Source organism: Cavia porcellus, unplaced genomic scaffold, assembly GCF_034190915.1.
Source record: "Cavia porcellus strain 051 isolate PalLab524CR breed Dunkin Hartley unplaced genomic scaffold, mCavPor4.1 scaffold_25, whole genome shotgun sequence".
Classification (NCBI taxonomy): domain Eukaryota; kingdom Metazoa; phylum Chordata; class Mammalia; order Rodentia; family Caviidae; genus Cavia; species Cavia porcellus.
In genome coordinates, this window is record NW_026947508.1 from 7,528,404 (window position 1) to 7,541,871 (window position 13,468).

At 44.7% G+C, this 13,468-nt stretch overlaps 1 protein-coding gene across 8 annotated transcripts in view; it reads left to right on the plus strand.

Moving 5' to 3' along the window:
* Positions 1 to 13,468, plus strand: part of Vps13d (vacuolar protein sorting 13 homolog D) — a 243,841-nt gene that overhangs the window by 136,182 nt on the left and 94,191 nt on the right. For all 8 annotated transcript variants that reach the window (XM_063235530.1, XM_063235536.1, XM_063235533.1 and 5 more), the window contains 5 exons: positions 453 to 561; positions 3,948 to 4,127; positions 6,269 to 6,385; positions 7,593 to 7,742; positions 13,223 to 13,372. In XM_063235530.1, coding sequence (XP_063091600.1) covers positions 453 to 561; positions 3,948 to 4,127; positions 6,269 to 6,385; positions 7,593 to 7,742; positions 13,223 to 13,372 — 706 coding nt within the window. The remainder of the gene's footprint in view (positions 1 to 452; positions 562 to 3,947; positions 4,128 to 6,268; positions 6,386 to 7,592; positions 7,743 to 13,222; positions 13,373 to 13,468) is intronic.

A 13,468-nucleotide genomic window follows, 5' to 3' on the forward strand; every position in this document is an offset into this window, starting at 1 on the left:
CTCTCATACAATTTTCCATTTCTTCTCTAAGAGCTGATGGCGTAGTGGGTTTTCAGTGATATACGATGTCCTTTAGGGTCCCCCATATAAGGGTAACACCACCTGATGGAAAAACATGTGCTAGTTTTCTTTTCCGGAAGTGTGTACATTTCTTTTGGCGGACTCCGCGTGTAGCAGGTGTCTACTCCTGTGCTGTCGCTGTGAGAGTGATGGATCCGTTTTACTCACCCTGAAGGACTTGGCACTCCCGTGTCCTCCTTGTCACCTTCTCTTTGGCTTTCTTCCGCTTCCCTCCTTCAGCAGCTCCTCACTCCCCACACCACTGAAGCTGTCTGCACGTTAGTCTTGTGGGTGGAGAGGCCTGAAGAGAGAAGAGCAAATCTCGATCCTCACATTTTCTTTTTGCCTGAGACCATAGACCCGGAGGGCTCACTACATTTCTGTTTGTCCAGATATGAGCCACTGATGCTAAGGAAGCCTGACCGCAGGCGGAGCACGACCCAGACGTGGAGTTTCCGAGAAGGAAAACTGACCTGTGGCCTGCATGGGTTGGTTGTCCAGGTTGGTAACTTCTGACACCCTGAGTTGCAGCATGCAGGGACTGAGGCTGCTTCTTCAAAGCAAGGCCCAACTAGGTTATAGGTGGTAAATTGTTAAGAGGAAGAGAAAATTGGTACAACTCTTAAAACATAGACATAGGCAAGGACTTTCTGAACAGAGCCCTGGTTGCACAAGAAATAACACCAAAAATCAACAAACAGGATCATGTCAAATTAAAAAGCTCCTGCACAGCAAAGGAAACAATCCGCTGAGTGAAGAAACAACCTATAGAATGGGGAAAAAATATTGCCAGCTACTCTTCTGATAGAGGACTAATATCTAGACTATAGAAAAAACTAAAAACAAAAATTAGACCCTAGATGAGCAATCCAGTAAAAAATGGGCACCTGATATGACTAGAAACTTAAAAGAGGTGGTCAGTCAGGTGTGGTGGTGCGTGCCTGTAATGCCTTGTCTGGGGGCTGAGGCAAGACAGTCCTTGCAAAATGGAGGCTTGCCTTGGCTCCATAGTGGGATAGTTCAAGGCCAGCCTGGACTATCTCAAAAACAAAAACAAAAACAGGCCAAAACAACTGTCATCAAAGATTCAAAGAACAGCAAATGCTGGTCTGGTTGTTGGGGAGAAAGGAACCCTTCTGCATTGTTGGTGAGAATGTAAACTGGTACACTTTACAAATCAGTGTGATGATTCCTCAAAAGTCTAAAAATGGGAATCCATCCGACCCAGCTGGTTATCTTCTCAAAAGAGCCAGAGTCATCGTATGATAGTGATAGAGGCATTCTGTGTTTACGGAGCCCCATTTACAACAGCTAACTCACAAAAATGGTTTATATATTCATCCACTAGTGAATGGATGAAGTAAATTCGGTATGTCACACAATGGAGTTCTAATCAGCCATAAAGAGGGATAAATTTTAGTCGTTTGTAGGAGAATCGACACGATAAGACTAAGTGACATTAGACGAGAAGGTTAAGTACTGTACGGTTTCTTTAATATGAGAAACCCAAAAGGTAAATGAAGAGCCAGATACAAGAGGCCATGTTAAGAAACAGGAGGTAGACACTGTGGAGGCAGGAAGGGGACCTGGGAAGAGGGAGAGGGGAGAGTGGTGGGGCCGGGAGGAGCCAGCGTGACCACCGTGTGATATGTGTGCGCCTCAGTCTCCAGGCTGTGTGTCATGCTATGTATTGCCAACATATACCATTAAAGTTTTTTAAAAAAATAATGTGAGAAAATTAAGACCAGTGTCCTGGGAAGTATTTATTGTTGACACGATATAACAAAAATATCATTAAATGGAAAAAATTAATTACCAAGCAATACATACTCTGTTCCACTTTTTTGTTAAAAATCTGTCAAGAAGCTTATTGAGCATCTTACAGGGGAAGCATTTGTGAAGGCAGTATACAACAAAAGTGTTAAGAATGGTGGCCCTTGGGTACAGAGGGGCTTTTTTTTCTTGCTTCGTCTGGGTTTTTTCTCTGATGACATAAATTGCTCGTGTAATTTTTATTCAGTTATTTATTTTTGGTACCAGGAATTGAACTTACGACCTTGTGCTTGCCAGGCAAGCAGTGTGCCGCTGAGCTTTATCTCTGGCTGCTTGTGTAATATTCAAAAGAAGGAAAGCAGCCCAACACTAAGTTAGACGGTTAGTTTTAGACCCGTGGTGTCAATGTAAGAATCTTCTGTACTGTGTGCTAGGAGACGGTGAGCATTCGGCCTCTGCGTGCTCTCGATTCTGTTTATTTCTGAATTCTTAGTATTTAATTGTGGTAGCAAATGTCAGAATCATACTTGCTAGGCAGTTTCCCCTGTCTTTATCCTAGCCAGCCTATTCCATACTAAATCCCCAGGTGCTTTGTAAGCAACTATAAATATGTTTTTGGAAAATTACCACAAGTTTAGATTTTTCTGTTGATTTTAGCTTCAGGCTTAGAATGAGAGAGACTGTGGATAAAGATGAACAGACAGGGAGCTGACTAGGAGGTTGGAGCATATAGCAGAAACACATATGCGCGTCTGCCTTGACCTAAGGTTTTACCCCCAGAATAAATACTTGAACGTCAGGCCCCTGCTGGAGGACAGTCGGTGTGTTTGTCCCTGGTGGAAGCTGGGCTGTCTTCCCTATAGGGAGACTATAGTCCAGGGAACATACACAACTGTATGAAGCCTCTGACTGCTATTTAGTCAGATTTATTTTCTTTATCTCCATTGCCCTGAGCTTTTCTCATCAAAGACAAGTTGCTTACTTATACAAAGCACACATCTGGAATGGATTTGTGATTTTCAATTAGCAGTACAGTTAGACTTCCTTCCAGAGGCAAAGAGGGCTTGACATAATTGGTGGGTTCTGGGTCTGTCCCTGACTTTACTTCCAGTTTATTTCCAAAGCCCATGTAATTCCTGTTCTCTTGTAGCATTTTGCTTCCCCCAAATCCCTTTCTGTTGTTTGTCATTTCTCAGGTCTATTTCTTCATTTCTCTCCTTGTGAATGACCCCATAATAGTAGTATCCAGCACAGCGAATGTGTTTTGGTTAGGGAAATGAGCTCGTTCAGACGTCTGTGGCTGTATAAAATCACTGAAGGCACTGGAGTATTTCCTGACTGCTTCATTAGGTTGTGTGCACTTTCTAAACTTACACAGCAGTCTCAGAGCTTCGTCTGTACTGAGACCTGTGGTGCAGACCCAGCCCGGGGATTCCTATTCCTCATTCAGTACTCACAAATCAACAGAGGGCTCCGGTCCCTTAGTGAGGGTCCTCTCTGGGCCTGACAGCCCCACAGGCCTGGTCCTAGATGTGCCCTTCGTGTGGAGCCTACAGGCAGAAGGTGCTTTTCTCCAGAGGCTGGCATATGTGACATGTGGTGACCTGCCCCGCACTGGGCTTCAGTGGAGAACAGGCACTAACTTTGGAATTTTGGGCTTGATTTTTCAGCCAGTGGCCTTTTGGGGGAGACTTTCAATTCTAGAATTTTCTTCTTGTTGGAATTTTGAGTGATAGTAATATTGTTTTATTTTGAGAGTATTCCAGGTATTTAAATGAATCCTAGCAAAAGGCAGAAAGAAAGCTGCCTTTGGTTCCTCTTACAAGTTTTTTTTTTTTTTTTAATGGCTAGAAGTTATTATGGGGTAGAATAAAACCAAAAGAGTCTATCCACAGCATTATGTCTTACTAGAGGTATGTATGTAATCCCCCAAACGCATAGTCCTGCTGATTTTATCATCTGCAGAGCTGAACAAACAACAGATGCTTTGCTATTCGTTGATCATGACTCTCCAAAAGAGAATTTAAGTTTAGTAAACTGTTTCAAGTGGTGTTAAATTATCAGAATTGGTGTCTTTGCCTTTGCTTATATGTCTTTACTCCAATGTTCTTTAGGCTAAAGGAGGGCTTTCTGGTTTGTTTGATGGAGCTGAAGTTGTTCTTGGTCCTGACACATCTATAGAACTTTTGGGGCCAGTTCCACCCGAGCAACAATTTATTAACCAAAAAATGAGGCCTGGTTCTGGAATGTTATCCATCAGAGTCATCCCAGATGGACCCACTAGAGTGCTCCAGGTAAGGACTAGCATGAATCTCACGTCTTCCCCAGCCCTATAATTAGTCATTCACTATATAGAACATACTTATGCTGGGGATGTGGGTTCCGCTCTCTAAAATGGGGATAGAGATATGACACTGAGTTGTTACGGAAATAAAGCTGGGCATGTTGGCTCATGCCTATAATCCCAGCACTCAGGATGCTGAGGCAGGAGGGTTCATTGTGAGTTCGAGACCAGCCTGGGTTACAGAGTGAGCTCAAGGCCAGCCTGGACTGCATAGTGAGACCTTGTCTCAAAAAAAAGGAAATATAAGTAAAATTTAATGTAGAAGTGTAAGAATTAAAGAAGATAATGCTAACAAAGCCTATTCATATAATTAATGTTATTATACTAATACTTAAATAATTCACATACTAACCCTAACATTAACAACAAAAAGATGTTAAGCACCTAAGCAGACAATTAAAATGTTACAAAGGAGTAGAAAGTATATGGAAAGGACTTGTGTTCCTGGGTTTGGAGGCTGGATGAGCTTCCTATGAGAGAGAGTAGTTAAGCTGAGCACTAAAAGGTAACTGAGGGGAGTTGACCAGGTAGACGGGAAAGGGGGGCTTTGCTTGCAGTAATGAGCACATCCATTCAGCAGTTATTTATTGAGCAGTTGGCATAAGCCAGTGAACAGACATGCACAATTTTCTGCCTTGTTAGCATGTACACTCTTGGGGGAGGTGGAGTCAGTGAGAAATAAACATAATAAATAAAGTGGGTAGTGTTTGGGAAGTTGGTCAGTGAAGACCTGCAGGTAAGGGAGAGACCCTCAGCCTGCTGGCACAGGTAAGAAGTAAGCAGGGGCCAGATTATTAAAAGCCTGAGACGAGCCGGCTCATGCCTGTAATTCCAGCACTCGGGAGGCTGAGGCAGGAGGATCTGTTGTGAGTTGGAGACCAACCTGGGCTACAAAGTGAGCTCAAGGCCAGCCTGAACTGCATAGCGAGATCCCGTCTCAAAAAGACCAAAAAAAAAAAAAAAAAAAAAAAAAAAAAAAAAGCCTGAGACACATACGTGTCTCATACAATGGTTTTTCCAAGTCACCAAGTCAACAAGGATTCGGAGCCTGGCATGATCAGTTCGTTTTCATCATCCCACTCTGGCTTCAGGGTGCTGAACTGGATTGGGGCGGAAGTGGAGGTAGAGGACAAACAGAGTTTCTTGCAGTAATGTGGATGAGAGATGATGGTGACTACACTAGAAGAAATGACAGGCTGAGCGTGAGGACGGGGAGCAACATAGAAATGAGGCTCCTTTTGGAGTGGCATCAGCCAGATGTAGGGATGGAGTGTGGGGGTAGTGGAGAGCAAGGATTCAGGGGTAGCCTTCAAGGCTGATCTGGGCACTGTGGGGAAGGGCAGGCCCGGTCACTAAGAGGTGAACACAGAGAAGCCTCGTGGGGAAGGGAGGACTTCAGTTTGGGTCTTGTTGACTTAAGGTGACTCATAAGAAGATGCCCCAAAGTAAATATAGGTCCTAAGTGCAAAGAGGAGTTGTGAATGTCTTGGTCACGCATCAGGAGTGTAGTAGTGAATTCTCTGAGACAGTGAATCACAGTCCACAGATTCTCTTTAAAAAGTGGTCTGTGCTGACAGCAAAAGTGAACGTGCATTTTGTGTACGTGGACTTTGCACTATAAGTCTAGATCTCATGCAGATGGGCTTGAGCTGTGATTCTCACCCCTGTGTGAGACTCTCAAGGTCGGCTGCTGGAGTTTGCCGGTAGACTTAAAACCACACTTACGTCATTATTACTTCAGTCTTACCATGGTGTTTTGGAAACATTAACTTCCATAAGATTTCTGGACAAATAGCTCCTTTTTGCGGGGGCACAGGGTGGGACTGAGGATTGAGTCCAAGATCTCACGCATGCTAGGCAAGTACTTTACACTGAGCTACATCTCTCCTCTTTCTAAATTTCATTTTGAGATAGGGTCTTGCAGTCTTAAACTTGCAATCTTTCTGCCTCAGCTTCTCAAGTGGCTGGGATTCCAGTTGTATGCCACTGTGCGCAGGCGTATATTGACTTTTGACCTACACAGTTGGCTTGGGTTAGAATGGATTTCAGTGTGGATGTGTGAGTCCTATTTATGTGGTGTTTCGACTTTAGATAACAGATTTCTGCCAGAGGAAAAGTGATCGTTCATCGTATGAAGTGGATGAACCTCCTGTTACTGAACAAGAGCTGCAGAAACTGAGGAATCCAGATACAGAGCAGGAATTGGAAGTACGTTTTAATGCTGGTATTTCTTTCCTTGATTACCAAGTTGTTGAGAATTTTGCTCTGTGGTTTTCTGTTTTCATTCTGAAATTCTGATTACCAGTTTTGCTTCATTCTATTTACTGTTACTGCAACATGATGTGTGACTGTTATGTGATGATAACTAAAGTTTACGTGGAATCAAAATGTAACAAATGTTGCTCATGTAAGATGATGAAAAAAGAAGCAAGCTAGATGATTTGAGTTTAAATAGGGGTTAAAGAACAAGTGCCTTACTTTCTTGCTTTTAGACAAAATATCCAGCACCCACAAGTTAAAGGAGGCAAGGTTTATTTTAGTCCGTAGTTTGTAGAGGTTTCAGTCCACAGTCAGCTGGTCCCGAGGCAGAGGGGCACAGGAGAGGGCCTGGCAGCAGAAAGACAGTCCCTGGCTTGGCAGTGAGGAAGAGGTGAGACTCCCCTCCTTTTTCCTGTCAAGCCTGTTGATTGGTGCCACCCACAGCCCAGGTGGGCCTTGCCTTTTCAGTAAGTCCATCATCCACTCTCAGAGTCATTTGAACCAATCAGTGAATTGATCCAGTTCTGTCTCCTACCCATGATCCAGTGTCACACACCTATGATCCAGTCATTCTCCAAAGCTGTACCTATGAGTGCATGAGGCTTCAAGGGGCCATCTAGATAGAAGCCATAACAGTAAGAAAACTAGATTTGTTTTGTTCCAGGTAACTCTAATATATTTCTTCCCTTTTCCTTTTTGCATTGAAGGGATAATGAAAAGTTTATAAAAGAAGTTAAGAACATGAAAAGGCACATTTGCTTGGTACTTCTTAAGTAATTTTTAAAAATGAAATGCCTGTGTGTGAAGTGCTATGTCAGATCTTGTGGAAGTGCCTTGAGTAACCTACTGAGAGCGTGTGTCCCACATAGGGAGAAAGATTTCCCAGCAGTTACATCCCTGTGGTGCAGGCTGTCCACAGTCCTCCGCCTGAGGTATCAGCATGTCACTCTGCAGTTCTCTCAGAGTGGACGTACCTGAAAAGCAAAGGTTCTAGTGAGGCGATGGCATTTGAGCCAAATGTGGTAGTAGGACTCTGCTCAGGCCATTTCCATCTGCTCAGATGTCAGGAGTACAGAGACTGAAGCTATTTACTTCCTTGTATTCCATTGAGCTATATTTCAGTCAATCAGTGGTCCATGTTTTGATTCCCTTTTAGGTGCTTGTAAAGCTAGAAGGTGGAATTGGTGTGTCCCTAATTAATAAAGTCCCAGAAGAATTGGTTTTTGCCAGTCTTACAGGAATCAATGTCCACTACACACGGATGGCAACGAGTCACATGCTTGAACTCAGCATACAGGACGTGCAGGTAAGGGAGGAGGTTCAGAGTTGTTACCTCCTTGTTGTCTTGCTGACTTCATGTTTGGTGTTCTAAGTACTGTATCGTTTTAGAAGAAATACAATGTGATCTTCAAAAAAAATCATCCTATAAAATGGGATGTGTCCAACTGCTGTTGTCTCATTAATTTTTCTTTCCAGTATAATTCTGAAGATAGTTGGTGCCTAAGTCACTTTGCTGACTCAGTCAGGGTGACACAGAGGAAGTTGACCCATCATTTTCCATCTTGCCATAGAGCCCTGATGAGTAGATGACTTGAAATAAAAAAGCAGGACTGAGAGTCCAGAGAGATCCAGGCAGCTGAGTTTGTTGGACAGTGCACCTGACAGGAGAGAAGAGTTCCTGAAAGGATCTGTTTCCAAACAAACTAACTGTATCCCTGGACAGAGCTCAGGATTTATCATAGTACAAAGTATTCAGCACTCAAGAAGCTAAAGGTCACAGACTGACATCCTGTCAAAAGTTATCAGTGCGTGGAGGAACCAGAAAGCACACTGTAGTGAGGGGCCCAAGGTCTCAAAATTTCAGAAGACACCTTTGTTAATCTGACTTAAATTCAAAAGTTAAGCTGAGGTCTGGAAAGTATAAAAATACCCAGACTTCTGGAGATTATAATAAATAAAAATTGCTCTGGAGGGGATAGAACACATAGCCTGGAAGGAAACTACAGTTGGCCTTCCACATTCCTAGGTGCCATATTTCAGAGTTCAAACGGCCTCACATCAAGACTGTTTCAGAAAGGATTGTGTCCGTAAGACTTTTTCCTTGTTATTATTTCCTGAACAATGCAGCATAACAACTATGAGGTGTTAGAAATAATGTAAAGATGATTTAAGTATTTGGGGAGTATGTATAGATTGTATAGAAATACTGCATCATTATATGTAAAAGACTAGAATATTTGGATTTTAGTATGTATAGGTCCTGGAACCCATCACCTGCTGCTGTTGAGAAACCTAATTGTATTCCTAGGCACATCATAAGCACCATCTCTAACGTACTGAAAGTCGGGGTTGGGCGGAGCTATTGTTCTAGAATTATGCACAGTGTGTTCTTTGACCACATGGACTTCAAGTAGAGATTTAAAAAAAGATAGAAAACTCTCCAAATGTTTGGATACTAGAATACTTTTAAATAACTCATAGATCAAAAAGTATATCAAAACAGAATTAGACATTGTGCTAAATGAAAACACTGCACCTCAAAGTTTGTGGAATGACATGAGAGCAGTTTGTAGGGGAATTGAACACTAAATACTGTATTAGAAAAGAAGAAGGGTCTCAAAGCAGTGACCTCAAGTCATTTTAAGAAACTGTAAAAAGAAGGGTAGATTAAAGCTACAATAGAAGGAATTGCAAAGATCACAGCAGTGATCAATGAACAAGGTAACCCAGTATCACAGTAGAGAAAAATCAGTAGAATCCAATGTCTTTATTCTTAAGAAAATTAATAAGCCTTTACGAAACTAGTCTTACCAGAAGAAAAAGGAAAAAAGGATGCATGCTTGTTGCTGGTATTAGGAACAAGAGAGGTGTCAGGCAAACCAAACAGCGACAGCGCTCTGAGGCTCGGCCTTCGCGGAGCTGCATGTCTGTTCTGTTTCTTCCGCTGGCTGCCAGGCCTCTGTGGTTGTTGCTGTGATTGCAGGACTGCCCGCTCTTGAGGCTGCTGTGGAGCTGGGTCGGGAACAGGAAAAGTTACAGTGCCCTAGGGCTGGCCATCCCCCCCGCCTAGCTCCACTTAATCATCTAAAGTGAATGTTGTGATTATTGTAAACCTTTAAGATTTTGTGTTCTGAAAAAGTTGATTTTGTTGGTGGAGTTTTATTATCATGCTCCCCTCAAAATTCCTATATCTGTCTTTTTGTAACATCATACTTACATCCTTTCTTTTCCTCTAACCTCTATTAAAAGTATATGTCCTCTATTAAAAATATGTGTCCTGGAAGCTACTTGCTTGTGAGCATTTCTGAAAGGTATCCCCGAGTCTTGCCCTGCGGTCATGTCCCTGCATGGGCAGCATACTCTTACTGGCCCTCAGGGCTGGCTCCTTCCCTTTCTGAGCACATCATGGCAGTGCCGAAACTTTTTATGACAATCTTTTCATGTAGCTTGTGCTACAACTGGCCAACATTTTAGGTGAATCACATCCCATTGTTTGAGGACAGATAGAAGCTGAATATCTCACTGCTAGTTTTCTTTGTGCTGTATTTTTTGATATTATAGAAAATATCCATTGCTAATCCTTTATAGTTTAACTTGATAGTTTAATTAAAAAATTTAAACCAAATACCACTTGATTTGACGTGTGCTCCCAGTGACAGAAGATAAACAAACTTGAGAGTTTACTCTTGGGGCCAGGGAGGTACTCTGTGGTACAGCGCCTGCCTGACAAGCAAGGTGGTTGTGACTTCTGTGACTTTTAACAGAGGTTAGAGGAAAAGAAAGGATGTAAGTACCAAAAAAGAGAAAGGTTTACTGTTGTGGTGGTGCTGTGGGAAGAAAGCCTTTAAAATGGAGAGCTGGATGTGGAGGGCAGCCCTGTGCTCCCAGCGCCTGGGAGGCGGGGCAGGAGGGTCAGCACAAGTTCAAGGCCAGTCTGGGCTACATAGAGAGCTCAAGCCCAGCCCAGACTACACAGCAAGAGCCTGTCTCAACAAAAGACAGACAGACAAACAGGAAAACCTAAGTCCCATTCTTAGTGAGAACTGACACTAAGCAGAAGTATGAACCAAGAATTAGTAGTCCTCAGTCCACTTTGGATAGAATGAGTATGCTTTATCCGAAATGTTCGGGACCAGAAGGATTTTGGATTTTTTTTTTTTTTTTGGAATATTTACCTATACATCATGATCTACCTTGGGGAAGACATCCACATTTATGCATGAAATTCATTTGTATTGCCGTATGTATCATATATTTGAAGAAAAGTCTTAAGACCATACACTCAAAAGTGAAATAAATCAGGCTTGCATGTGTAAACAATCATATTGTCTCCCTAATGTAAAAAATTTAAAGAGTAAATAGGATCCAAAATGTGCAATAGATATTGTGCAGGTGAACGGGGAAGAAACTGCTCAAAAGGAAAGAGCAGTTGGCATGAGGGAAAGGAGAAAAGAAAGAGGGTTCTTCTTTGGGTTCTGAAGCATGAGGATCTCAGAGCTTTAGGCGGGGGATGCACGTCCTGTCAGAGGTGTGGGGCAGGCACAGTGGTGAGCACAGAGTGGGTGGGACCCTTGCTGCCAGTCGTTCCCGGATGAGGTTTGTAATGACGTGATGACGGTTTGCTCAGGAAGTTCTTCCCGAGCCCAGGTGTGGGCCAGCAGGTGCTGGAGACGCGACTGTGACCCAGGACACGAACTCGCGTGCTGCCCTCCTGGCACTCAGGGTCCTGGGAGGAAGTCAGTGCTGTGCAGGTTAAAGCCGTGGTGTCCTGAGAGCTCCCTGAGGACCGATGAGCAGAGCCGTCTCTAACTTGGGGGAAGAGAATGGACAAGCCGTGGAGAAGGCTCCTAGGAAAACCATCCCAGTAAGGTTCAAAGGCCCTGAGGAAGGAGGGACTCGCCCACATTTGAGAAAAGACAGAGAGAGATGGTGTGGTGATGGCAGACCAGGAGGTCAGTGGCGTGTGCTGAGGCTGGACATAGGTAGGCCCAGACGCGCAGGCCTTGGGGGCTGTGTGAGAGGCTTGGCTTTGTCCTGAGGGCAGGGCAAGCCACTGAAAGGTGTAAAGGCAGGGGGAGGAGGAGGAGTGTGGCTGGATCAACCTTCAGATCGCTTTGCTGCTCTATAGAGAATACCTCGCAGGGGGCAGGAACGGAGGCTGGAGCCTCTTACCCTTCTGTCTGTGCTCTGAGAGCCCACAAAAGGGATGTCCACTCCAGCTCCTGCAGTGCTGCTGTCCATAAGCCCAGGTAATACCACGGAAAGGGTAAAAAGTTTGTGCCGGAAGTCCTGCATGTGAATTCCATCTCTTCCACACCGTAGCTGTGTGAGGGTGAGCCAGTAATTACTGGAAGTTTCTCTAAGCTTCTGTTGACTTGTGTATAGAACGAGTGGAATACCTTCTACGATGTGGTGTGTTTTAGTTACTTTTCTCTCATTGCTGAGGCAAAATACTGGATGCCCCAAAGTAAGCAGACAAGCTCAGTTTGTAGAGGTTTCAGGCCATAATCAGCTGGCTCCAAGGCAGAGTGGCCTGGCAGAGGGGAAACTGTTTATGGCTGTGGAAGGTACCAGAAGGAGGAAGCCTCTTTCTCTCCTTTTTATTGTGTGCATGCTACCCTCCCTAGGCAGGTACAGCACTTACACCCTAACTCCAGTGCTAGACAATGAACCAATCGCAAACCCTAGATTCAGCTGCCTCTAAAAACTGCACCCCTCCCACGATGGCATGAGGCTTTAGGGGTCGTGCTGACACAAACTATAACAGGGTGGTAGAGGGATGTGAGGTGTTGTGCAGAGTACCTATTCTGGTCTCTTCTGAGTACCCAACAGATGGTCTCTCTTCTTTCCTCTGTCCAGAGTGGATCTTGGTGTGAAGCAGAGAGCCTAGTGGGTGCCCCGCTGTGAGCCTCCTGACCAGTAAACATCCCCCTGCAGCCCTTGCTTTCTGTGGTGGGTCTTGGGGCAGGGGGAGGTACTAGCAGTAGCTCTGTTCCCGCTGCCTGACTGTGGCATTCCTGAGAAGGAAGTTGGCTGCAGCACAGGGAGCTCTTCCTGGTTGGTAGCCACCTGAGCTCCTGGTTCTTTAACTTTGATGTTCTTTATGGGATTGGAAAGGAGAGAGGTTTTCAGCGCCTAAGAGCCTGGGCTCAGGAACAGGCAGACCTGGATTCAGGTTCCACGTTTATCATTGATCTTTTTAAGCAAGGGCCTCCCTCCTCAGCTTCTTCATTTCTAAGGTGGGGCTGTGTGCCGGGAATTTCAGGAAGGACTGCAGCAGAGCCCTAAGCCTGATGACGATGGGCGTGGTGTGGATCGCATGGTTTGCTGAGGGAGTGTGTGTGAGGTGGCCGGAGCTGTGCCTCCCAGGTAGTCCTCACATGGTGAAAGTCTCCTTTCAGTTCTGTAAATAATTGTTAAATTGATGGGTGAAAATGTGTCTGTTATGTACAGTGCTGCAGTTGAAGTATGTATACGCTGCAGAATGGCTACATTGAGCTAATTAGCATAGGCGTGAACCCACGAGCCACTGTTTGTGGCAGGACAGCTTGTCACATCTGATCTCTTAGTGGAGCCCTCCTCTGATACAGGTAGCTTCCCTAACTGGTCCTCCAGTCGTTATTCCTGCTCCTCGGTGCTGTCGTGGGTTCCCAGCTGCTGCAGAGGCAGAGGAGGACTAGCTTACTTTCTGAGGAACCTGCATGCTTTGAGGCACTGCCCAAAGGAAGACATGAAAATTGAGCAGCTGCTGTTTCTGTTTTGTTGTGGCACCTTTTCATACCCTAGGTGGACAATCAGCTCATCGGCACCACGCAGCCCTTCATGCTCTACGTGACTCCCCTGAGCAATGAGAATGAGGTTATCGAGTCCGGCCCTGCCGTGCAGGTCAACGCGGTGAAGTTCCCCAGTAAGAGCACGCTGACCAACATCTACAAGGTGGGCCACGCCACATGGGAGGCTGGCATGTTCAGGGAACAGCCTGCCAGGGTGAAGTCACGTGGGATTGGCGCACTGCTTAGGGGGACGCACAGG